This window comes from Suncus etruscus, chromosome 7 (genome assembly GCF_024139225.1).
Source record: "Suncus etruscus isolate mSunEtr1 chromosome 7, mSunEtr1.pri.cur, whole genome shotgun sequence".
NCBI lineage: Eukaryota > Metazoa > Chordata > Mammalia > Eulipotyphla > Soricidae > Suncus > Suncus etruscus.
In genome coordinates, this window is record NC_064854.1 from 21841211 (window position 1) to 21867499 (window position 26289).

The 26289-nt window shown below is 44.3% G+C and overlaps 1 protein-coding gene across 1 annotated transcript in view; it reads right to left on the bottom strand.

The window, feature by feature from the left end:
• The window catches only part of ITGA8 (integrin subunit alpha 8), a 169383-nt gene extending 143884 nt beyond the window's left edge, over nt 1-25499 (bottom strand). Inside the window, 3 exon segments of the mRNA XM_049777530.1 lie at nt 3115-3215; nt 23707-23840; nt 25300-25499. Coding sequence (XP_049633487.1) covers nt 3115-3215; nt 23707-23840; nt 25300-25499 — 435 coding nt within the window.
• Between the last annotated feature and the right edge of the window lie 790 nt (nt 25500-26289).

Here is a 26289-nt window from a genome sequence, read left to right on the forward strand (position 1 = left end):
TCTCATCCTTCTCCTAATCAGAAAGCCTAATCAGAAGCACCTCTATTAAAGGGTGCTTGTTCCCACTGTGGGGTTCCCAGGTACCTTTTCGACTTGAGGCTCAATATGCCCCTAAATATGCTTCACCTAAAATTTCTTTCCTTATTGTTCGCCTTCTGTACTTATTTCTAAGACCACAAAATTCCAAACTCCTCAAACATGAGATCACTAGCCTTCGCCCTTTATTTTGGTGGCATTACACCTCAAAACTATGCCTGGGAAGTGAAGGCAACTCCAGTATTTTTCAATCATTTCCCTGAGTGCTATGTGGTTCCAATAATCACCCCCAAGTATTTATTGCAAGAATAATAATAATTCCTACAATAATAATACAATACTAAAATAACACTTACAATAATAATCCTTGATGTTCTACCAGCTGCTCTCATTTCCCATCTCACTGTAGTCAGTCCCTAGCCCATAAAAATTCTTTCTGGGAACAGAAAGTGATAGTACAGCTTATAGGGCATCTGCCTTTATGCAACCAACCCAGGTTCAATTTCCAGCATCCCCACATGGTCCTCTGGGGTCAGTGAAGGAATGAATCCTGAGTGCAGAGCCAAAAGGAACCCCTGAGTAAAGCCCAGGTATGATCCCAAAAGCAAAAGAAACACACAAATTTCTTTTCTGGTGTTTGCGATGCTGCCAGCTCCCCCAAATTCTCCTTCAGACATTTACTAGCCTCACCTGATGGGGGTTGGGGGAAAACTACCTCCCACCACAACCAATACAGGCACAAGATATCTGGATATTCAAAATGATGCTTGTTGTAGTATTTTTCTTTTGCAGTTCTGAGAATTAAGTCAGCATCAGGTACAAGTGTAACTTTATTCTGCTACGTTTTAATACTCCAAGAAAAAGAACTCTTCTAAAGAGTGGGACATATATCCTAATTCCTTATCACAGGATTTTGAAAAAGAAAGCTTGTCTCCAAGTTATTCTAAACATGCTGTATCTCTTTTTATTCTCAATAGTTTTAAAGATATCTACAGTTATTGGAAAAATTGGTCATAGTTGCATGGCACAGATAAAATGTTAAGACAAAAATCATATCAAAGTTTTATTTTAGCCCCCAAATATTTTCTAATAAGCTTACACCATTAACGAATGAAAAAGTTATTTTTTAAACTAATTTTGGATCATGAAATCTATATTAGTGCAAATGTTGGATTTCTAACAAGAACAGTCCTCTAATATTTTAAACATTATCTGCTTTATGTCAAAAACCTCTTCAGGGTATTCACCACAGTCCAAATAAAGCAAGGCATTTCCTTTAGATACTTACTCTTATTAAATCATAACTCAAACAGATTTAAACAAATCCTAAAAGCCAAGGTTATTTCTTTATTGTTCTAAGAAAATGAAAGCCAATGGTTTAAAAAAAATATTTCCCCAACAAAAAAATTTCCAGATGCATTTAGGAGAACATCCATTTTTCAGCAACATAAACCTGAATCATTGCTCCAAATAAGATGTGGGAATTAGACAGTCATAATACTTCAAAGCTATCAGATTCATATTTGGGAGTTTTCTTTTTACAATTTTCATTGAATTTTTAATTTAAAAAATTAATGTATCCTGTGTGCCACAAAGTCCACAGTTACATTTTTTTTTTTTTTTGGTTTTTGGGCCACACCCGGTGACGCTCAGGGGTTACTCCTGGCTATGCGCTCATAAGTCGCTCCTGGCTTGGGGGACCATATGGGTCGCCGGGGGATCGAACCGCGGTCCGTCTCCTAGGCTAGCGCAGGTAAGGCAGGCACCTTACCTCGAGCGCCACTGCCCGGCCCCCACAGTTACATTTTATTTTTGTTTGTTTGTTTGTTTGTTTTTGGGCCACACCCGGCGGTGCTCAGGGGTTACTCCTGGCTGTCTGCTCAGAAATAGCTCCTGGCAGGCACGGGGGACCATATGGGACACCGGGATTCGAACCAACCACCTTTGGTCCTGGATCGGCTGCTTGCAAGGCAAACACCGCTGTGCTATATCTCCGGGCCCCACAGTTACATTTTTTTTTTTTTTGGTTTTTGGGCCACACCCGGCGGTGTTCAGGGGTTACTCCTGGCTGTCTGCTCAGAAATAGCTCCTGGCAGGCACGGGGGACCATATGGGACACCAGGATTCGAACCAACCACCTTTGGTCCTGGATTGGCTGCTTGCAAGGCAAACACCGCTGTGCTATCTCTCCGGGCCCCCCCACAGTTACATTTTAATCCGTTTTGTGTATGTCGTGGTGTTTGGGACCCAACCCAGGGCCTCACACATGTGAGACATATTCTGAATTACTGAGTCACTCTTTGGTCCGAGTAGTTTCATTTTAAAAGAAAAAAAAAATGCTTATATTCTTAAAAAGGAAATGTGATAGTAAACTGCATTAACTTTTTCACATCCTAATAGTACTTGTTCTGTTTTCATGGTTGAACTTAAGCCCTTTAAAGAAATCATAAGCAATAAAATATGTACCTCTTACTACCTCTTAATAAATACCACTCAATACCTCTGAATAAAGTATGTACCTCTTAAGAAATAAAGGTTTTGTTTTTCTAGCTTGCTTAGTTGTTTTGAAATATTTGCAGTGACCTAACTGATCTGGTTAAATACCTCTCAATAAATACCTCTTACTAAAATATGCACCTCATAAATGAAAAGTTGTTTTCTGTCTTCCTTGGTGGTTTTGGAAATATTTCAAGTGATTTAAATATGACAGATTTGGAAAACAAGCCTTTGTCTTCTACTTAACAGATTCTTTCCTTCTCCTAGGCACTGACTTCTATTCTTTATTTTTCTTTTATTTCTTTTTGTTTTGGGGTCACCCCTGTCACTACTCAGGGCCTAATCCTGGCTCATGAAACAATTTGGGATGCTGAAGATCAAACCGAGGTCTGCTGCTTGCAAGGCAAGATTCCTACCTACTGAGTAACTGAGTATCACTCCAGCACTTAGAATTTGGCCCTGTCTTTTCTCTGAAAGTCTGATGTGTTCTCACAGGAGAGGATGTTGATCATTCCACTGATTCACCCCTTAATGTGCACCCACATTCCAGAGCAGCTCCCCCAGACATCAGAGGATACTCACCACCACCTTGCCTCTGTGAGCTTTCACTGTGGCTCCAAACCACTGATTCGATTTAAATTCGATGGGTTCCTTAGTCCCATTGACTCTGATCTTCCGGTTGTCTGGCAAAGAGAAAGGCATCTTTATTTGTACCTGTAACAGCAGCCCATGTACAATGCCAGCTAACATGTGTGTCCCTTAAGGAGACTTGCCAGGGGTCAGAGAGCCCAGTCGGCTGAGCACATGCTTTGCTGAAGGGTTGAGAGCAAATCTTGACACCACATGGTGGCCTGAGGACCATCAGGAGTGACCCCAAGCATGAGCCAGGAGACAGTAGCCAATGAGCACTTGCAGGTGTGGCCCCAAACCAAAAACAGAGAAGACTTTGCCAACCCATTTTTTATACCCAGGAGAAATCTCTTTGACTCCAAGACTTCAGCTAGTTTTGTTCAAATGTGAATCATTTGAAGCTATCTATTATTTGGCAGTTTTTACCTTCTGTTTAACCTAGATTAAAAAAGAAAAGTTTCTGTTCTGCTGCTCAAGTAAACTGAATTCACCCTAATTGTTTTCAATGACATTTCTGTCATGGATCATTCCAGAATACAGCCCAGCTGTTTATATCTGCTCTAGCAATTGCGAGTCTTTCCCAGCACTTGGAAAAGACTTGTGGCCACAGAAGCATAAGTTTACAAGGGCCTGAGTTACAGGAATTAACAAGAAATGCTAAGGCCTTGTAGTTTTTGTCTCTGGTTTTCATTTTTTTAATTTGAAGTATTGTGATTTACAAAAGCTATTAATATTTCAGATGTTTGAATTTTGGGGGGTCCATACCCAATTGTGCTCAGGGGTTACTCCTGCCTCTGTGCTCAGGAATCACTCCTGTGAAGGCCCTGAGGAACATTTGGTTACCAGGGATCAAATCCAAGTGAACTGTATGCAAGGTAAGTGTCCTGTATTATCACTCTGACCCCCAAACACACATTTTTAACTTCAGTCCCATTACTAGTATAAACTTCCCTCCACTAATGACTTCGGTTTCCCTCTCATTCCAGCCTGCCTCCCTAACAGGCACATCTTTTAATTTTTAAATTCCTTGATAGAATTATCATGAGATATAGTTATGAAGTTGTTCATGATTGAGTTTCAGTCATACAATGTCCAACACTCTTCACCAGTGCACATTTCCCACCACCAATGTCCCCAGTTTGCCTCCTCCACTCCTCCCTTCCTTATATTCCACCTATCTCTTTGATAGATACTTTTTCTTTCTCTTTCTTTCTTTCTTTTCTTTCTTTCTTTCTTTCTTTCTTTCTTTTTCTTCTTTCTTTCTTTCTTTCTTTCTTTCTTTTTTCTCTTTCTTTTTCTTTCTTTCTTTTCTTTCTTTCTTTCTTTCTTTCATTCTTTCATTCTATTTCTTTTTCTTTCTTCTTTCTCTCTTTCTTTCTTTCTTCTTTTTCTCTTTCTTTCTCTTTCTTTCTTTCTTTCTTTCTTTCTCTCTCACTTTTTTCTTTCTTTCTTTCTTTATTTCTCTTTCTTTATTTTTATTTCTTTCTTCTTTCTTTCTTCGTTTCTTTCTTTCTTTTTCTTCACCCCTCCCTCATTTCTTCCTTCCTTCCTTCCTTCTTCCTTCCTTCCCCCCTCCCTTCCTTCCTTCCTCCCTTCCTTCTTTCCTTCCTTCCCCCTCCCTCCCTCCCTTCTTTCCTTCCTCCCTCCCTTCTTTCCTTCCTTCCTTCTTTCCTTCCTCCCCCCTCCCTCCCTTCCTTCTTTCCTTCCTCCCTCCCTTCTTTCCTTCCTTTCTTCCTTCCTTCCTCCCTCCCTTCCTTCTTTCCTTCCTTCCTTCCTCCCTTTCTTCTTTCCTTCCTTCCTTTCTCCCTCCCTCCCTCCCTCTCTCCCTCCCTCCCTTCCTTCCTTCCTTCCTTCCTTCCTTCCTTCCTTCCTTCCTTCCTTCCTTCCTTCCTTCCTTCCTTCCTTCCCTCCTTCCTTTCTTCTTTCTTTCTTTCTCACCTTCCCTTCTTCCCTTTTAGGCATTATGGTTTGCAATATTGTTACTGAAGGGGAACCATGCATATCCCTTTCCCATCTTTCAGCACCCAATCTTGTCCAGAGTGATTTTTTCTAACTCTCATTGTTATAGTGGTTCCCTCTCTGCCCTAACAATATTCTGTGCCCACCCCCCTATTCTTTATGGCAAGCTTCTGACCATGAACCAGTCCTCCTACCCTCTATTGCCTTTGGGTATTTTTGTTTGGTTGTTGTAGCTTGGGTCTCATTTTCAGCTTTCTTGGTTCTTTGGTTCAAATATTCAGATACACACAGCTCTACACCACTAGTGTGTCTGAGAGCCTCATCCCGAGCCCTATTTCTACCATTTGCCTCTTACTGAGAAAGATCAGGAAGGAAAGGAAATGAAGGATGAATATCTTGGTTTTAGACTGAATTCTATGTCACTAGGACCACCAATAAGGCCTTGACACAGTTTCATATTCGCTCTGTAGATGTCAGAGTGACCGTGGCCATATGGGTAGAAAGTCAACTCCATTATCACATGATCCAGGTCTTGATAAAAAAAAAAAATAGATAATCGTTCTCTCATCCTGCATGGCCTGTCAACCATTTCCCACAGAGTCCCAAGTGCATAGAGCTAATTGGTACTGCCTGAGAACTTAGAGACACATTTGCACCTATGCCTTTCTTTGTGTGCATTTCTTTTAGTATGTTTTTTCTTACTATATTTTAAAATAAATGCATTACAAAAGAACCCCTTTAAACTCCTATTAACTGTAGCCAAAATACACATGTAATTAACCTTAAGTTTAGTTTATATATGATTATAGACTTTTTTTTTAAAAAAAGAATGCATTATATATGTATAAATATATATGCTCAATCTTGACCCTCAAATGTACATTCTGACACATTATTCTTAGAAAATTATTAATTTCCTTCTGCAAACTCTTAGGCTTTTGATGTGTGGAGGGCTTAAAAAGAAAACAAGGTCTGGAAATTCTCACTCAATGCAAACAAGGAACCAAGAATGAGTGCCTCATATTGGTTAGTTAGAAAACTGGAAATCTAAATATTTCTGGTTTTGTTGAAGTATTTGGGAAAGCCATTCAGAAATAAAGAATATCTATAAATTGGCTTGTCTTGGTGCTTCATTTCATATTTTAACATTTTTTTCTGTGAAATGAGTGGAGATTGCTCTCCTTGCCTCTTTCACCAGTGTTCCTACAGACCAAGAAATCAAACTGGTCACATGAGCCCACATAATAAGTTCGAAAATACAAACCAAGAAAGTTTAAGATTGTTCTGTTAGAAAAGTGACCAGCACCCAAACCTGCCTGCTTTTGTGCTTTCTTGTTTGTTTGGGGACCACTTCTGGCAGTACTGAAGGCTAGTACTCCTGGCTCTATGCTCAGTCAGTGCCTAGGGATCACACCTGGAGAACCATAACATAGTGCTAGAGATTAAATCCAGATCAAGTGCTTGCCAGGCAACTGTCCTATCCATTGTCCTGTTCCCAAGTTTCTGTTCTACTTGCCAAACTTCTTTTGGACCCCAAAGTCATGAAGCCAACATTATCGGTCAATAGGTGTCCATGCTCTTCTAGATCAGAAAGATGAAACTGGTAACCACCAGGTCTGTTGCCAACCACATATAACTACAAAAAAGAACCAGTATTTCTAAAGAGATGGTGGAGGTCATTAGTTACTTAAGCAACTTCCACCTACTATTATGAGTTGTAGAGAAAGGAAGTCAGAAGCTAGGAAAAGTCCAGTCATGTTCATATTCGTCAAATTGGAGGTCAGGGGTATAGTTTAGTGGTAGAAATGAGGCCTCCCACTGAGAGAGCCAGGGTTCAATCCTCAAAACCCACCCACTCACTCAAGCACAGCTGCTAAAGTTGTTGAAGTGGCATAAAACTATTGATCATTAGCCAAGTTAAAAAATAAAATAAAACAGGGATTGGAGCGATAGCACAGTGGTTTGAATGTTTGTCTTACACACAGTTGACCCAGGTTCAATCCCTGGCATTCCATATAAGACCACCAGGAATAATTTCTGAGTACAGAGCCAGGAGTAACCCCTGAGCCCTATCAGGTGTGGCTCCCCACCCTTAAACAAACAAAACAGAACATCTAGTTGCAAATTCTTTCCAATTAAAAAAAAAAAAAACCGTGGGGCCGGTGCTGTGGCGCCAGTCTCAAAAGGTATCTGCCTTGCCAGCGCTAGCCTAGGACGGACCGCACTTCGATCCTCCGGCGTCCCATATGGTCCCCCAAGCCAGGAGCAACTTCTGAATGCATAGCCAGGAGTAACCCTTGAGTGTCACCTGGTGTGGCCCAAAAACTAAAAAAACAAAACAAAAAACAAAACAAAAAAAAATTATTTAATGTCAATTATTTAATGTCAGAGTTCCCAAATCAACTTAAGCAAGATAGAAATTTAAGGGAAAAAATGACATTTAGGAAAGATGCCCAGGACCTGTAGATTCATGGAGCGATCCCAAGCCTCAAATTAATAACTTCATCTGTGCTACCTAGAAATTTGGCCAAAGATATAAGATTTACCATTTTTTTATTTTGTTTGTTTTGGGGCCACATCCGGTGACACTCAGGGATTATTCCTGGCTATAGGTTCAGAAATTGCTCCTGGCTTGGGGGACCATATGGGACACAGGAGAATCGAACCATGGTCCATCCTGGGTCAGCTGCATGCACGGCAAACATCCTACCTCTGCTCCATCACTCCGGCCCCTAAGATTTACTGTTTTCAAGTGAAATACTCAATACAACAGTTTGGGAGGCCACACGGCCACATAGCAACATGCATCTAGATTTCTGAGAAACTTCTAAAAATTATGAACCAAGAAATTCAACTGTTCTGATTCTGTTTCATAGAAATAACTACCCAGATGCTTTGGGATGCAATAGGAAGATATCTCCATACCGTTTGTGACAGCAAAAAACTGGAACAGTTTAATGTGTTCCTAAAAACGGTACTCAAAAAGAAATTTGGTACCTATAAAACAGACTTCCTGTCTGTCCCATTGTTAAACATGAATGACAGATGTGAGTGCAACATGACAGAATAATATCCCCATGGTTTGCTTTTTCATTGTTATTTTTTCCAGGGCGTTAGATAAGTATAGAAACATACAAGGACTTTGTGGAGTAAACTCTGGTCTCCCACCAGCTAGGTTTAAATCAGCAGGGCCTAGACTTATTTCACATAGATAACCCAGAAAAGAAATCCCTCAAAACCCCTTTACCAATCTATCTTCTTTAAGCAAAAAGAAAGTGTCTCTCAATGACACTTACTGCTATTCCACACCAACACCCATCCTAAGGTCCCCTGGGAGCTGTATGTTTAGATTTAGAAACACCACAGTTCCCCCAGTCCCCTCAGTTCTTTTTCCACCGCCCGACCTTCCTGGCACCCATCCCTGAGGACCAAAATTGAAGCTATGTGTGAGCAATCTCTCCAGGGGGAAATGCTAAGCCATTTATGGCAGAGCAAGTGGAAAACCAAGCAAAACCTTTCACCATCTGGAGCTGGAGTGATAGCACAGTAGGTAGAATATTTTCCTTGTAAATGCAGCTGACCTGGGTTCAATCCCTGGCTTCCTACATGGTCCCCTGAGTACAGAGTAAGAACTAAGCCCTGAGCATCATCCAGTGTTGTCCCAAAACAGAAAACAAACTCGTGTCTATCCAATATTATGACACAAACATATGTGTGAGAGAGAGAAAGATAGAGGGAGAGAAACAGAGAGGGGGGGAAGGGAGAGAGAGAGAGAGAAACAGAGAGAGGCACTGGTGGAATTCAGCTGGTTCCAGTCATATTCCAGTCAGGAAGAAACCTGCAGAGTTCTCAAACCTCTTCTTAGGCATTACAATGCTCATCTGTAGATGAGAAGTATGAGGCGTGGTCTTTTTGGTCATTTGAATCCACTATAACAGCAACCCCATTAACCAAGAAGCTTGATAAGGACCAATCTGGTATTCCCAAATTCCATTCATTAATCAATTCCTATTGCCCATCCCTTCTATATATTTTTATATATAAATATGTATATTTATGTATATTTTTTAGTTTTAGGGCCACTTCTGGAACATGATTGGTGGGAATTGAACTCAGGGCTTTGGCGATGCCAGGCATGACTTCTCCTTCTTGAGCCTCATCGCCAGCCCTGTTTCTTACTTCTTTTTATGACTATTGCCTTTTCTGAGTTGGGGACTCCATTTTGTTTTGAGGGGTTGTCTGAATATGAGGGGCCACTACTAATGATTTTTTTTTTTTTGGTTTTTGGGCCACACCCGGTAACGCTCAGGGGTTACTCCTGGCTATGCGCTCAGAAGTTGCTCCTGGCTTGGGGGACCATATGGGACACCGGGGGATCGAACCGTGGTCCGTCCAAGGCTAGCGCAAGCAAGGCAGGCGCACCTTACCTTTAGTGCCACCGCCCGGCCCCCGACTACTAATGATTTTTAACCAACCAGTCAAACAAGCAGTTTGGTGCTAGAAATCAAGGATAATAGGGATTCCGTGGGTCATCTTGGCAGTGTCTGTGTATCCAGTGTTGCTAGGAAAATGAACATATGGCTTCGGAAATCCAACTGGGGTCAATAGCAAGGTGTGTGTTTGAACCTCTACTCTCTCTCCACCCACGAATTCCCATTTCTTCAGTCTCAGTTGCTGCACTGCCACCTAACTGGTGTCTTATCCTCCAGGCTTGCCACCTTCAAGTTCCCCTTCTGACCAGAAGTTGATGTTTTTTTCTCAGATGCAAAGATTCTTAAATCTGGCTTCTCCCTACCCTGACTTTGTCTCATCATCCTCACCCATTGTGAGTTTTATTTTTACATTTTTTAAATTTTATTTATTGATTAATTGGCTGGCTTCTGGGCCACACCCAGCAATGCCCAGGGGTCACTCCTGGCTTTGCACTTAGAAACCACCCCTGGCAGGCTGGGGGACCACATGGGATGCCAGGAATCTAACCAAATTAGGTAGGCTGCATGCAAGGCAAACACCCTACTGCTGTGCTATCTCTCCAGCTCCATTTTTTTTTTTACTTTTTTTAAAGTCCCTCAAATCTCTTCTACTTTCGTCTCTAGACATTTTCACATTCGGATGAAGTCTCTGGGATCAAATCTCTTGGTTCTAGTTCTAGTTGGGGGAAATGAACATTTTTCAAAATCTTCGGTGTCCCCGTATGATGGTCAGGAACACAGCAGGCTTCTGTTTAAAGCCCAAGAATGTACTTGCTTCAAGAAATAATGAAAACCTCTCAGCCTAGGAACCTCAGGAAGCAAACTAAATGACATAAATCTCTTCAATATGACCTCAAAGCAGTGCTTTTCAGAACAGGATATGATTGAGTTTCAGGATGAAGGTTGGATAAACGCACCTCCCAATAGTCCTGGAAAATGTATTTACACAAGTCCTTGGTATCTGGTTATATTTTCCTCAGATTTTCATCCTTGGGGCCAGATGATGTTGTAATCTAAAGGTTCCCAGTCATTGTCTAAGAAAACAGTCATTCAAAATATTAAAATATTAGAGCAGATGAGAGCTTCGGAGTTAAACCTTCTGTATTAGCATCATGTCTTGTGAAAGATTAATACCCACATGGAATTATGTTCTGTGATCTTAAATCCACCTGAGGGATCTCACTATAGGATGAGAAGTGACAATAAAAGGTATTCCTTGGAGAAATTCAGATTTCTAAATTCACACAGTCCATTGCCTGGTAATCCCATTACTACAAATTCCTTCTGCCACTGTTCACATTTCCTGCCCCCAGTCTTTTCCTTCTACTGCCTCATTCTCAGCTGACAACCTTGGTGCTTATTTCACTGAGAAAATGCAAGAACTGAATAAAAGATCATTTTCTTCCTCCATTAATCAAATGTGCTGACTCATTCTTGGTGGATTGATCACTCTCCCATCTTTCAATTCTCAGGATGAGCTACTTTTGTGCCTCTTGACTTCAGCCTTAAGAGCCAAGAGAATGGGGCATACCCAGTGGGACTCAGGGCTTACTCCTGTTTCTGTTTTATTTTAAGGATCACTGCCGGTGGAGCTGGAAGGACCATCTGTGGTTCCAGAGATTGAGCCAGATAGGCCACATGCAAGACAAATACTTTACCCTCTGTATATTCTCTCTCTCTCTCTTTCTCTCTCTCTCTCCCTTTCTTTGTATGTATCTCTCTCTCCTATTCCCTTTTAACCTTCCAGTTCTTGTTCATCTCATCATAAATTTGTTTCTTCTTTGGCCCCCTTACTTCCAGGCATCATGATTTCCTTTTCAAGAATTAGACCACAGAAGGTCTGAGCGATAGTACAGCAAGTATGGCGTGTGTCTTGCATGTATCTGACCTGGGTTCAATCTTTGACACTTCATATGGCCCCCAAAGTTCTCCAGGACTGAACCTTGAGCAAAAAGCCATGGCTTACTCTTACACTGCAGGTTCCTCTCCTCTCAAAAAGAATTAGAATGCACATATGTCACAATAGCTCCTTGACTATTCAATTTCCATGGTTCCATTTATAGCAAAACTTGCCCCCAAAGTGGGGAGAGCGCTATCCAGACCTACTGGTTTTGTCCTGTTGCTTCTTTCTCTTCTTCAGACACTCCACTAGAATGGCTTTGGCAGTTACCAATAATCTTCCATGGCCAAATTAGAAGGTCCAATCTCAGTCCTTGATTCTCTAAAACTCAGAGGACTTTCTTCACTGGCTTTCTAGCTTCTTTTACCTAATTGGCCACGGCTTGGTATTTGTGATAATCTCCCACTCCAATTCTCCAATACTTTGTGTGCTAAGACTCATCTCTCTCCTGGATCTTTCTCCTCTCTATGCCTTCCCTTTCCTTTCTCTTGGCTTTGTTCATCCCAATTCTCCTCTTTTTGTCTTCCTATTCACTGCTTAAGTCATGAGCTTAAATACTTTTTCAGCTATTTACTTTGCCTTCCAAGTGAAAATCTCTAAGCAACTTGCCTAAGCTTTGGTTTATTTATCCATCGGCCCATGTGACATGACTTGGATGTCCAATAAGCATCTCAGATTTCACATATCTGGACTCAACTTTTGATATTTGCTCCAATAATTGCTCCTTCCCCACTGTTCCTGATGTCAGGCCCATTTCTCTGGTGTCAAGTCAAAATGTTCTTTTCCCCTTGGATCCTTCACCTGATAGATAAATCTTACCACCTGTACTTTCAAATAAATGCCAAATAAAGTCATTCAATTTAAGTGCAATCATCTATACCAATGACACTTTGCTCTCTCCTTACTTTTATCCCTTCTTGCTTGCTTGTGAAATGGACCCAATTAACTATATAGCTGACATGATATTCTCTACACTAACACCAGCATTGACTTTTTTCATCTTTTGAATAAACTCCAAGTTCATTACACAGTCTATATATCTCTAACTTGCCTCAACCTAGGTCTTGAACTTCACTTTCATCTCACTTCCTCTGACTTATTTCTCCCTTGCCTGCTGATCTTTCTTCATTTCTTAAGCTTACTTTCTTCTCAGACTAAACACTGACTTTCCCACAGCCTAGAACATGCCCTGCCTGCCATATTATATGCTCTCTTTCCTCACTAAATTTTTCATCCTCTCTCAAATACCATCCCCTTAGTAAAGCTTTCTCTGACCACCCATGATAAGTAAAACAACAACCCCAACATCCTATACCTTTAGCCTCAGCCTCACAAAGAGGTGAGGTTCTGAGGCAAAAGGGACATGAGATGTCTGGTGGAATTAAGGTTGTTTATCACCTACACTAAGGGAATTTCTGCTAGATGACCAGGTTTTGAATCTCAACACCTTATAGTCCCCCCAAGCATCACTGGGCATAGCCCTTAAGGTTATGGAATACTGCAGGGCCTTATCAGCACCATATCCTCAGGCACTTACATAGAACATTTGGGTTGGCTGGCAGAGAATCACTGGTGGGATCCCTGGGTCTACTGATGATCTCTTGACTTCTATTTTTATCTGTTCATATTCTTTGAGTAATTTTTCCATTGTCTGATCATTTGCTTTAGGCTTTTTTCCAGTCTCTTCTGCTCTATGGAGTTGTTATGTATCTCATCTTCCAGCACACTAATTCTATCCTCAGCTGCTGTTCCCCTGTGGGAGAGCTTATCCGTTGAGTCCTTCAATTCATTTACTGAGTTTTTCAGACCTGTTATTTGACCTGATATTTCAGTTTGGTGTTTTCTGATTTCTATCTTCATATTCTCTTGATTCTTATTAGTGTTCTGTTCTATACTTTCCTTGAGTCCTGTGAACATCCTCCATATTTCTTCTCTAAACTCCATATCTGAAAGACTAACTAGGTGGTTCGCCGTTGTTGGGTCATCAGAGTTGACATCTTCATTCTCTATGCCTGATGCTGGTCTGCGTAGTTTCCCCATTGTCATGCTTGTATTGTGGATTTTTCTACTTGTTGTGGTGGTATTCATTGCTTCAACCCCTTAAGAGGTGGGTTTAAGCGGCCCGGCAGAGTTAGCTTTATCCACTGTCTACAGCCCGGGAAGACTCACCTCAGCCGAAGCAAATCCTCAGGGGATGAATGCCAGAGACGATCAAAGTTCCCAGGCTGGAACAAGCTGGGGGAAGCCTCAAAATGTCTGTCATGCTTAAGGGGCCCAGCAGAGTCAGATTTAGCCACAGTCTTGGTCCAGGAAGACTCTACTGATGAGCTCTTAAAAGTCTTCTCATTCCCACCAATAGATAGATTGTAGGTGTCTAGTGGCCTCTGGAACCATAAGAGGAATTTAGATGCCTTTTGTTTGTTTTGTTTTGGGGCCACACCTGGCAATGCTCAGGGGTTACTCCAGAGTCTGCACTCAGGAATCACTCCTAGTGGTATTTGGGGACCATTTTGGATGTTGGGGATTGAACCCAGGTCAGTCGCTTGCTAAGCTAGTGCCCTACCCTATTCAACCTCTCCAGCCTTTTGGGGGGACGATGCCCACACTCAACAGTAATCAGAGTTCGTCCTGGCTCTGCACTCAGAAATCACTCCAGGCAGGCTCAGGTTGGGGGATCATATGGAATGCTGGGGATCAAATCTGGGTTGGCCATATTCAAGGCAAATGCTCTGCCTTTTGTGCTATTGATCTGGCCTCTAACTCTCTAGCCTTTATGCCTTTCTTATTGTCACTGTGTGCAGGCACTTTAGTAACAGGAAATGAATACTCAGTGAAAGTTTCTCTCTATTCTACTGTAGAATAAACATCTTAGCAAGTGCCAGTGGTAAGTACACACACACACACCAGCACAGCACACACACCAGTCCCCACACACACACACACACACACACACACACACACACACACACACACACACACACACCTTGGCTTGGCCTTCAACTTGCCACTGGTTCGATTATTCACAGAAACTGCGTTTCTATTTTTATTTCTATCATCTTGAACTGTATCTTTAGAAAATGAGAAACACTCTTCTACTTTCCTATTTGCTTACAAGAGGTTTTATTTCTCAACTCCACTGTGCATGTAACATAATATTTCCATAAATAAAAAAAAAGAAAAGTTTGCATAAGCCAGAGTAAAAGAGAAGGAAGTCCTTAGGTGGGACTTCATCAAAATAGAAGGGAAAAAATCAAGTTTAAAACCCATTGCCCAAAGATAACCCATTTCACTGCATTTTCATCCTAGAATTCTTTTGTTTATTTGATTTTTTTTAGTCATACTCAGCTTTGATCTCGTTTCCCTAAACAGCCTCTGTCTGAACTTCCTGCCTTGGTTTTGTCTCAGGTATTAGATATGATTAGAATTTGATGTTTTCATATCATTGGAATAGAAGCATAGTTTCCTAAGACCACAGGGCCTTTGCTCTTAAAATGTATCATACTTCGCTGTGTGACTCAGACCATCAGGGTCTTGACTCTCTAGAGTGTAGAGTGTAGACTGTTCTTGAAAACATTCTTTTTCAGTGCTCTGTCCTCTTCCCCCCTGGGAATTGTAGAGAGAAGCTCAAAGCTCTAGGAAGCCATTGCTAGAGACAAGAGCTTGTAATTAAGAGAAGCATCAGATCCCGGGGACCAGGGATACCTGTGGGGCTTTTGAAAAATAAGCTGAGCTGGGCCAGATTGTTCCTTTTAAACAGAGAAGTTTTATAAGATATGGTGAGAAGGGGACGACCTGATCCAGACACATCTTAGGGCAAATTCTAGGGCTGACAACTAAGAGAACTCAAAGTAGATAAAAACCCATATGATTACAACAGTGACCAATAGACTCAACTTTGCCTCTAAGCACGCTTTTTCTAGAATGTTCCATGATAGTTCTTCATGTGCAGTGGAGTCATTTAACTGACACTATCCATTTCTATGAGTGCTGACAAACACAGGGTCCTGTGTCCACTACCACAGTCAAGAGAGTGAATGCTGATCACCCCCAAACTTTCCTGTTCTAAACCTTTAGAATCATCCATCTTTCATACATCCTACTGCCAACCATACTTAGAAAGGCTTTGCTTTCATATGCACCCAGTTTTTGCTAACACTGTTTAAAGGCTAACTGATCCTTCCCCAATGTTTCTGGACATAGAAAGAGTCTCATTTGAGCAGAACTCACTTTGGACAATCCACTAAAGTTTAGAGATCCGGGAGTCTGCCTTTCTGTATGGCCAACTTCAGGGAGGTCTGAAAACAGCCTGGTGGGGAGTACAGAGCACACAACAAAGTCGAGAATGTCTTAGGAATAAATCATTTAAATTTGGCAACTCTAGGTTTTCTGATAGGTCCATAGAGTCAAACCTATAGTTAAAAATAAACTTATGTCTACTTGATGATTGCATTAGACAGGGGCTTTGGCTGGGTGTATGAAATCCGTTTCAATAAAAATGCATGACAGGCTAGAGTAGTGGTGCAAACGATAAGGCATTTGCCTTGGGCGTGCTAGCCTAGGACTAACCGAGGTTCAATCTCCAGTGTCCTCATATGATCACCTAAGCCAGGAGCAATTTCTGAGTGCATAGCCAGGAGTAAACCTCTGAGTGTCATCAGTGTCATCATGCATGAAAAACTACTAGAGCACCATTATGGTGGGAAGGGCATTTGCTTTGCCCTTCATAGGTGCCCCAGCACTGCCATGAGTAAGCCCTGAGCATCACTGGCTGAGGTTCCTAAATTAAACACAAAAGATGCATGTAAATTGAATTTGGAAAAATTAAGTGAATGCTTCTTGTGAGAGAATTAATTCTCCAGTCTGTCTTCCTGAGAAATCCACGTTTGTGTTTCTGGCTGGAGTCCTGGCTGAGGTGAGCTTTGCTGGTCCCTTGAGCCACGTTTAGAGCAGGAAGTAAAGGCGAATGAACACCTCAGCCACTGGATGCTTGGTCCAGATGCTTCGTTGCTTCCTGAATGTTCGCCGGCCTGTTTCCTCCACTTCTCCCAGAAAGCTGTAGCTGCCATGTGAAGCTGTTCCTGCCCAGAACTGGGAAGCTGGTCCCTCATTCAGGCCTCCAGCTTCTTGAAAGAATTTTGCAGATTAAGCCACAGGCGCCTAATGCTGGTCCTCCTCAGCTCGCAGGGCGGCAGGTCTGGATCCCATTTCTCCTTGGAGTTTCAAGGACTTCCTCCCTCTAATTGCTTCCTTGGTTGCTCTCTGCCTGTCAGATCCGCTGTCACCTCCTCTTTCTCCTCTCAGGACCGGACTGCCTTCTGACACGAGGAAGTCTGTGGCTGCTGGGAGAAACTGAGGCAATTGGTTGCATCTGTAGGGGCTTGAAAAGGAGCTGGTGCTGGCTCTGGTGAATTGCTTCTAGAATAACATCCACCAAGCTCCCCAATCTTACACTCCAATATCCAGATGGTTCCATGGAATGAGCACAGAATTGACCCCACTTAGGACTTTTTGTTTAGTTTTTTGTTTTGGGGCAATACCTGGAAGTGTTCAAGGGTTACTCCTGTTTCTTCACCCGGGAATCACTCCTGGTGGTGCTTGGCGAACTATATTGGACTCTGGGGATGGAACCCTGTGTCAGTCTTGTGCAAGGCAAGCATCCTATCTATAGTAATAATATTGCTCCAGCCCCCCCACTTAAGACATTCTTAACTCTTAAAAGAAACAGGTTATCTTTGGGCTGCTCAGCCCTCCTTTAACTTTCCACAGAACTTTCTAGAAGCCATATTTCTTCTGTCCCTGAGTTCTGTCACATCAACAGTAGTCTACAAACTACCCCTCCCCACCATGGACACTGACCTACATTGATGTCTTCTTTGTTTCTGAAAGAAACCTGATTTTGTTCAAAGCAATTAGGAAAGAAGAATCATGTGACCAAGATGATGCTATTTTTCACCTGAGGTGAAGGACACTCCCATGCTATCAAAGGGCTCTCGATGCTTCTTATTGAGGAGACACTCCACACAAAGAAAATAGACCCCCCCAAACAAACAGAAACATCTAGTCTACCCACTCACAAAAGACTGACAAAATCCTAATCTTTGAAATTACCTCAACCAAATTGTCTTTCATTGTAAAACTATTAAGCACCAGATACTCAACAAAGCTAGTAGTTTTGTGTGTGTGTGTGTGTGTGTGTGTGTGTGTGGTGTGACTCCCTGGCTTTCTGGCATCTTTCATGCCTGATCTGGGTCCTCATGGTCCATGGTTCCTCATGTTTCCTCTGTTGGGTTACTGATCCTACCCTAATCAATAATTGTACACCACCCTAGAGTGTGACCTGGTGATAGTATATTGGATTATTCCTTACTTAGTATTCTGCTCCCACACTAGGATGGTACTTGATTCTTGTCAATAAAAGCAAGGGTCTGAGGAAGGCTGAGGCTCATTCTTTGGTCTTCTTCCACTAAGCTGCACTCCATCTTAGGAGCAGAAAGCTTTTGAGGTTTGAATTCCTTGCTTAAGCACTGGATTTTCTGAACCCATTCACTGTGTGAATTATTTTCTGTGGATCTCTACAACTGGAACTGTTTCCCTTGACAGGGGAATGGGAATTGCCAGACAGGGCAATGAAATTGCCTTTCCTGTCTGGGAGCTCGATGGGAATTAAACCTTAACCAATCTCCTAGAGAATGTGACACTTCACCCTTCTTCAGTGTTCTGATGTTCCTTCATCAATGCCAACTTGGGACTGTCCCACAGCCACCAATAGCAGGTGTTACTTACTGATTCCTTACTGCCACTGTCCTTCGACTGCTCCAAAGGGGACAAGGTGTATCTTTCATTCAGTCCCCTACACACACACACACACACACACACACACACACTCACACTCACACACACACACAATGTTGCTGATGTTGCAGGTCTTAATCCCCATCTTGTTTTGGAGAACACAGAGAAGCAAAAGAAATCACCTCAGTATGAAATGAAATTTCCAAAGACAAGGCTCAAATTGAGTAGAAGCAATCCTTTGCTTTGGGTACATTAGAGAGAGGTTCTGAGACTTAGGGGAGAAACCCTGTTGGGTTTTGGGGGAGTGGTTATTCTAGAAGGGTGGGAAGGACAGCAGGGAGAAAAGAGAAGCTGGTTGGGAACTCCTTGAGGCAGGGGTCTCAAACTCAATTTACCTGGGGGCCACAGGAGGCAAAGTCGGGGTGATCCTTGAGTGCAAAGTCAGTAGTAAGCCTTGAACATTGGGGGGTGTGACCCAAAGCAACTAAAACAAAACAAAACATAAAAGATTCCTCTAGGGCAGGGCCACAAAATGTTGTACGGAGGGCCTCAAACGGCCTGCAGGTGGCGAGTTTGAGACCCCTGCGCTTGAGGCTATATACAGAGCAGAAAAATGAACCCTCTGGGCAAGCTTCCCCATTTCTTGCCCAGGACTCTTTCCCTCCTTCAGAAGATCAGGACCATAAATTCGAGAGACAGTCACTCCTGGAATACTCTCTATTGCTGAATTGATGGCGAGAAAAATGGGTGGTTTTTTTTTTAAATCCAAAAATGAAAAGAAATGGTTTAATTTTTTTTAACTGCCAAACGAAAGGCAGTTTGTTTTTTCTTTTACTTATTTTTTTAAAGACCATTGGCCTTAAATAAACTGAGGATCCAGATTACAACCAGATTCAGAGAGTCAGTGCTAGGCTAGTCTTCTTCCAACTTTCAGCTGATGTTTAGTAGGTTATGGGAATGACACTGAAGCTCCCAGCTACACCAACAGGTTGACACCCCCAAGCTGGACAGCCTGTATTCAGTTTTGCCCCACATCTGTTTGGGCGTGGCCCAACCTGCTCTTCTATGAGCACCAAATTTGGAGGGGGGGGTGTTCAGTACCAGAAACCTCTTTATTAAGTCAAGAAGAGAAATTAAAGGCCAGAGCAACAGTATAGTAGATAGACATGTGTCTTCCTTTCAGTTCTTCTATGAAGGGTCTTTACATCAGGCTATTAGGGAAGTATCAAGAGATAGGGGGAGCCAGATTCCCTAAGCTGTGGCCCTGCTGTGGCCGACAGAAGCCACCCTTGCCCTGTCCTGAGGTAAAGAGATGGGAAGGCCTTCCTTCCAGCCCTGCAGCTACATTGTACATTAGTGTGTCTTGAATGCATCTTAATTTTAGTTTAAACCCCTTGGTGCCATGGGGCTGGAGAGACAACACAGTAGGTAAGGTAATGACCAAGGCTTGATCCTCAGCACCCAGAGCCAGAGCTATAGTAAGGCCTGAAAATAGTGGGGTGTGGCCCCTAAACAGAAGAATACAAAGGAGTAAACACCTGATGCTAGGCTCCTTACTCATCCAATGAGTTTTACATGCCCATTTTATTGGACAGGTGTGAAGGTAGGTGCAAGAGTGACCAATAGGGGGTCTGAGTAATAGCACAGCAAGAAGGGCATTTGCCTTGCATGTGGCCAACCAAGATTACATCCCATATGCTCCCCTGAGTCTGTCAAGAGTAATTTCTGGAACACAGAACCAGAAGTGACACCTGGACGCCACTGTGTATGGCCCCCAAACAAAAAGACAGAGTGACTTGCATATCTTGGGCCACCAGTAAGCCAGGCTCAGGATGGGTGATGACCTTGTCTTGGCCTCTGCTCCTTGGTGTTGGGCCATACTCTGTGCCCAGCGTCCACAAAACCAACCAATAGGAACCAGCCATGCAGATTCCACTCCTCCTTTCCTTCACAGCTCTGCATCAGGGGACAGCCTAGTAGTGCTTGAACACTAAACACTGAGGTTGAAAGAGAGGATACACCATATGCTGGGCCTGCACCTGTCCCAGGCTCAATCTCTGGAACCACATGGCCCCTGAACACCACCAGGTACAACCCTGAAGGCTCCTGAGCATTGTGGTCTGGGGAAACCCAGCACTACAGGGTCAGAGCAGAACTGTGTCCTGAGGCCCCCAATTCCCAACAGCCATTACAGTTCCTGGGCCCACAGTACCTCCTGTTGGCTAAGGTAGGGATTTCTTTTCTGCACCAAGTTTATCTCCCTCACAGAGGACCCCACTCACATGCAGGGGACCTTGGGCTGGTCTCTGCATGTTCATCCAGCAGGATTCAGGTGTGTGTGTGTGTGTGTGTGTGTGTGTGTGTTTCCCATTTCTATCTCAGTTAATTTCCAGAACACCCATTAGCTCTAACTCCGAGTGTCCCCCCTATGTTTATCCCCACCTTGTTTCCCTCTCGCTATGTCTTTCTCCCTCTTGTTTTGCATTGAAATGCCCATTTTGAAGTAGTTCTCAGTTGCAGGACCACTAAAGCAATCTCCCCACAACACACAAATGAATCACATTCCTACCACCTACATCCATCCATGGGTGCTCTTAACACTATTGTTGTCTCTTGACTCTTCCAATAACTCTGATGGTGGTTGTTGGCTATGATCATGCTTCTATCAATCAAGAAAAAGTTCCACATGGAGCCAGAGAAATAGCACAGCAGTAGGGCATCTGCCTTGCATGCAGCCAACCCAGGACGGATGGTGGTTCAAATCCCATCATCCCTTATGGTCCCCCATTCCTGCCAGGAGCAATTTCTGAGCACAGAACCAGGAGCACTGCTGGGTGTGAACCCCCCAAAAAAAGTCCCACATACTTAAAAGTAAAAAGACTTCCTCTTCCTTCTCCTCTTTCTCCTTTATTTATCCTCCTGTTATTCCTCCTTCTTCACCTCCTCCTTCACTCCCTCCTCTTCCTCCTCTTTTACCTCCTCTAGGTGACTGTCTCTGTTTCCCCTTCATTTGATATTAAAAAAATAATTGCCACTATAGACCTTGATTGTCCCTTACTGTTTTGCTGCAAATGTAATTCGGCTACAATAAGGGTGAAGTACATTCCTGTGGGCTGGTCTGGGAACCAAGCACAGCCTCTGCAGTATGAGTTCTCTATGGGAAAGGACATTTAGGACTCCATACCATTTCTTCACAACAAGCTTTTGGAAAATATTAGCTATTATAATTGAACATTGGAATTTGGAGGCTGGGCAGGTCATTTTTGAAGAATCCATATTGCTCTCTGGATTTCATACTGAACCATGCCATCTACTGGAATTCGTGCCCCAGAAGGCCTTAGGAGTGAATTCTTGGGACAAACACTGATTATTTCAATATTGAAGGAAAGGCATACCAACTAGACACTGACTGATTCCATGCGTTATAGAAATGTTCTAAGTGATTGTTAAGTTCATTTCTATAACTAGTGATTGCTTCTTCATGAAAACAACTCAAACATCCCAAATGTAAATGCTTATTTCTAAATGCTTGTTTCTTTTCTTTCTTTCTTTCTTTCTTTCTTTCTTTCTTTCTTTCTTTCTTTCTTTCTTTCTTTCTTTCTTTCTTTCTTTCTTTCTTTCTTTCTTTCTTTCTTTCTTTCTTTCTTTCTTTCTTTCTCTCTCTCTCTCTCTCTCTTTCTTTCTTTCTTTCTTTCTTTTTTTTTGTTTTTTTGGGCCACACCTATTTGATGCTCAGGGGTTACTCCTAGCTAAGTGCTCAGAAATTGCCCCTGGCTTGGGGGGACCATATGGGGTGCCAGGGGATCGAACCACGGTCCTTCCTTGGCTAGCACTTACAAGGCAGACACCTTACCTTACCTCTAGCGCCACCTCACCGGCCCCTTTATTTCATTTCATTTGACTTCTAATGATACCAATGATTGAGCTTTGAGTTTCAGATACTTTTTTAAAAGTATTTTGAGGATTTTCAAATATTGATTTTGCTACAGATTAGTAAAACAAAACTTATTCAATGCTTAAATGTCTCCTGCTGACTTAGGAAGTTATTATACAACTAGAGGTCAGTGATTAGATGGTTCTAAAATCCTGGTCAAACAATTGATTGAAAGATCTATTTTTTCCCTACCAGCAACATCAAGAAGCTTAGCTTCCAGTTTCTAGTAGTTAAACCGAGTTAAAGTATAATAAAATTTGCATGAAATAACTGAATTACTTTCTCAAAAGGTAAGTGGTGAGCTATTGTGACCATATATAGCTACACATGAAAAAACATAATTTTAAAACGCTTTTTATAAAATGCCTTCCTAATTTGGTCATAATTCAAGGTAGTGCTTATTTAGGATTTCCCCCCGAAAAAATTTCCATCGTTTTCAGTCGAAGCTATTTTCTCTTTTCAAATTAAAATGCAAATCAGTTGAAATAACAAATACCACCATCTGATTGCATCAAAATTCTGTGAAATTGGATTTTCTACATCATTTCTAAATGTGCACTAAACGTTACCATAATGAAACACAATGTCATAAAAAATAGTTGGGGAGTACAACAGATACTTGACATGATTTTTCACCAAAGAATTTTCTTTACCTTGCTGTTATTCCTATTCTGAAAAACAAAAAAATCCTCCTGACAGCGCAGACTTTTAGAATCAGTAGAATTTTGGAGGTTCGAGTGCCAACCCGTCACTGTTCCTCTTTCTGAAAACATTACGTTTAAATTCTTTTTCTCAGGACCCAAACCGAGCAAACAGCGGAGGAAGCAGATCCAGCCTGAATTGTTTAAAATGTATTTTCCCTTTAATTAAATAAGAAACATCTGTCTAGGGATTTGGGAAGTGAATGTAATCCATCCTCACTCTGCCTGCCTTCCCTGCATTCAATGGCCAATATTTTGAAAGAAAATTCTTTCTTCCTGTAAAGAATTAAACAGCAACAAGGAGAGATGTCTGGTCTGTGAGCCCCCAACCCTGCAGCCCGTTGTGTGGGGGTGGGGTGGGATCTGGACAAGGTCACCAACACGAGGACCTTCCCCAGACCCGTCTCCGACCTCGAGAAGCAACAGAAATCTCTGCAAGGATCAAGGTGAGCGAGTCACACTGGATTTTCTGCAACGCACCCTGAAACCCGCCAGCTCATCTCCGGACCATAAGAGGTTCCTCGCATGCACCTGAACACCCCAGGTCACTGAACGTCTTGGACACTGGAGTTCCCCCACCCTCACAACCAACTTGTTGTGAAGTGTTTTTTTTTTGTATGTTTGTTTTTGCTCAGGCTGAAAACCAGCTGATTTCTCTGGCGACCTGAGCAGCTCACGCACCACATAGACCCAAGAAGGAGTCCAAGAAGATGGGGACCCTGGGTTCTTGGAAAGCACCACCCCCCTTCGCCCACTCCCCAAAGCAGAAGAACCAACAGCACTCACTGGTGGTGTCGAATGGGATTTGCCTGCAGCGCGCTGAGTCCTGGGCAGGCCAGGGACAGTAATACACGGCTCCCCCTTGCACGATGTCCGGCTGGCTGGTGTTGGCTCGGGGCGCCCCCACCAAGACACTGGCTCTGCCAAGGGGAAGGACACGGTTACTCTCTGGGAGAGGGAGAGGACGGACAGAGGGGTGTGCGAGTCATGCAGGTCGTCGTCCCCCCCGCCCCCAGTCTGGACCTGGGGATTTGGGGGCTGGGGAGCAGACACGTGCTCGAGCTGGAGGCCGGCTGTCACTTTTGATTTCCTCTCGGGAAACCCGGACCAGACTGAGAGAGAGAGAGAGCTGGGTAGGACCAAGGTGCGGAGCAGCCCGGCATCCTAGGTTGAGCTCTGATGGGTCCAGCCAGCCAGAGAGGGAGGTTGGGGGAGAGACAGAGACAGAGAGGACAGAAGAGAGAGACTGAGACAGAGACAGACAGGGAGAGACAGAGACAGAAGACAACAGAGACTCGAAGAGGGAGAGAGACAGAGGGACAGAGAGACAGAAGAGAGAGAGGAGGAGAGACAGAGAGACAGAGACCCGGAGAGAAACAGAGAGGGACAGAGAGAGACACAGAGATAGAGAAGAGAGAGGAAAGAGAGACACAGAGAAATAGAGAAGAGAGGAAAGAGAGAGACAGAGAGATAGTGATGAAAAAGGAGAGAGAACAAGAGAAGAGACAGACAGAGACCCGGAGAGAGACAGGCAGACCCGGCGAGATACAGAGAGGGGCAGAGAGAGACAGAGAAGAGAGAAAAGACAGAGGAGAGAGATATAGAGAGGGATAGTGAGAGGGGAGAGAGGATGAGGGTGGAGAGAGAAAGAGAGGGACAGAGACAGAGGAGAGAGGGAGAGAGAGGGGTGAGAGAGAGGGACAGGGACAGAGAGGAAAGAGGGAGAGGGGAGAGAAAGACAGACAGAGAGAGAGAGAGAGAGAGAGAGAGAGAGAGAGAGAGACAGAGACAGAGACAGAGACAGAGGAGGGAGAGAGACAGAGAGAGAGACAGAGAGAGAGAGACAGAGAGAGAGGTAGAGAGAGACAGACCCGGTGGGCAAACAGAACAGAACAGCCGGGACAGAGACCAGCTGCGCCGCCGCCGCCGCCTGCAACTGCGCCAGACACTTAATTGTTCCAGGCTCTGCCCGGTCGTCGCAGGATCTGGCTTTGGGTCTCCCCGTGCCCGGCCCGCCCCCCCACCCTACCCCATCCCACCCCGCAATCTCCGGCTTTGTGAGAAGCTCCAGCGTCTGTCGCAGAAACTCCCCAGGACCCGCGAGCGTCCTGTCTCCGGAGCGCACCAAGGAAGGCAGCGCGGGATGGAAAGACATTAAGGGAGCGGGGGGCCGGACCCCACCTTCTCCTCCCGGGGGTCATGGGTTGGAATCTCAGCAGGCACCAGGGTCCCCACGAGTCTCTCCCACATCCACACACATCCCCAGGGCCCAGCAGCCGAGCAGGGACCGTCCCCCTATACACACCCGACGGCTCCTAGCGCGCGCCCCTCTATCCATCCATCTATCCATCCGCACCACGCCGGCCCGGGGCAACTTACGCTCGCGCGGCAGGTAGGTGGAAGTCCACGGCGTAGCCGAAGTAGCTGCCCTCGGGGCCGCTGTACACCGTGAGCTTGTCCACGTCCAGGTTGAACGCGCGCAGAGCTGGGGCGCACAGCACCCCGAGAGCGGCCACGCAGCGCCAGGCGAGCGGGAGGCGCAGCTGCGCGCGGGGAGCCCGGGGGAGCCCGGCCGGCATCGCGCCCTGCGTGTGCCCGGACGGGTGCAGAGCCAAGGGCTTAGCCGGGGCGGGCAATTGAGGGGGGGAGGAGAAGGAAGAAGAGGAGGAGGAGGAGGAGGAGGGAAAAGAGAAGGAGGAGGAGGAGGAAGAGGGGGAGGAGTGCCCAGATGCGCCCGCTCGGCCCAGATGCGCTGGCGACTGTTTGCAAGGTCTGCGGCTCTGCGGCTCTGCTCCCCGCCTGTTAGTTCCCCCGCCGGCCGGCTCAGGGGCTGGCCGAGGGGCTCCGAACCCTCCTCTGGCCGCGGGCGGGGACCCCCGCGAGCACACGGCGCCTCCTGGTGGCCGCTCCTCGGGGTACGCGTGGATCCCTGCGAGTCCCGCGTCCCCCCCGCGCCCCGCGCCTAGGCGCGCACTCTCCACCGCGGCGCTCGCTTTGCCTAGTTCTGTGACATCTCAGTGACCCGAGTTTCTCACTCTGCAATTCAGGTTTTTGGGGAGCAGAAACCACTGCCCCCTACTTTCCCAGGAGGAGCTAAGAGTTTGCTCCTCCAGTTGCTCCCCACGGAAAAAGGAGGTGGGCGCCTTCCCCGTAGCCTCCCTTACCTCTCTCTACCCCTGCAAGCCTGCATGCAAGGTCCCATGGGTGCAGAGTTGGGGCCTTTCTGCGTTAAAAGAAAACGCCCCCCTCCCTTTCCAAGATCCAAGATCCACTCCTTCCTCCTCCACCACCCTAAACCCCCAAGATATCCCCTTCTCTCTGCAGGGGCCACGAATAAACAAAGAAAACCTGGAATTTGTCTTTTAGGAC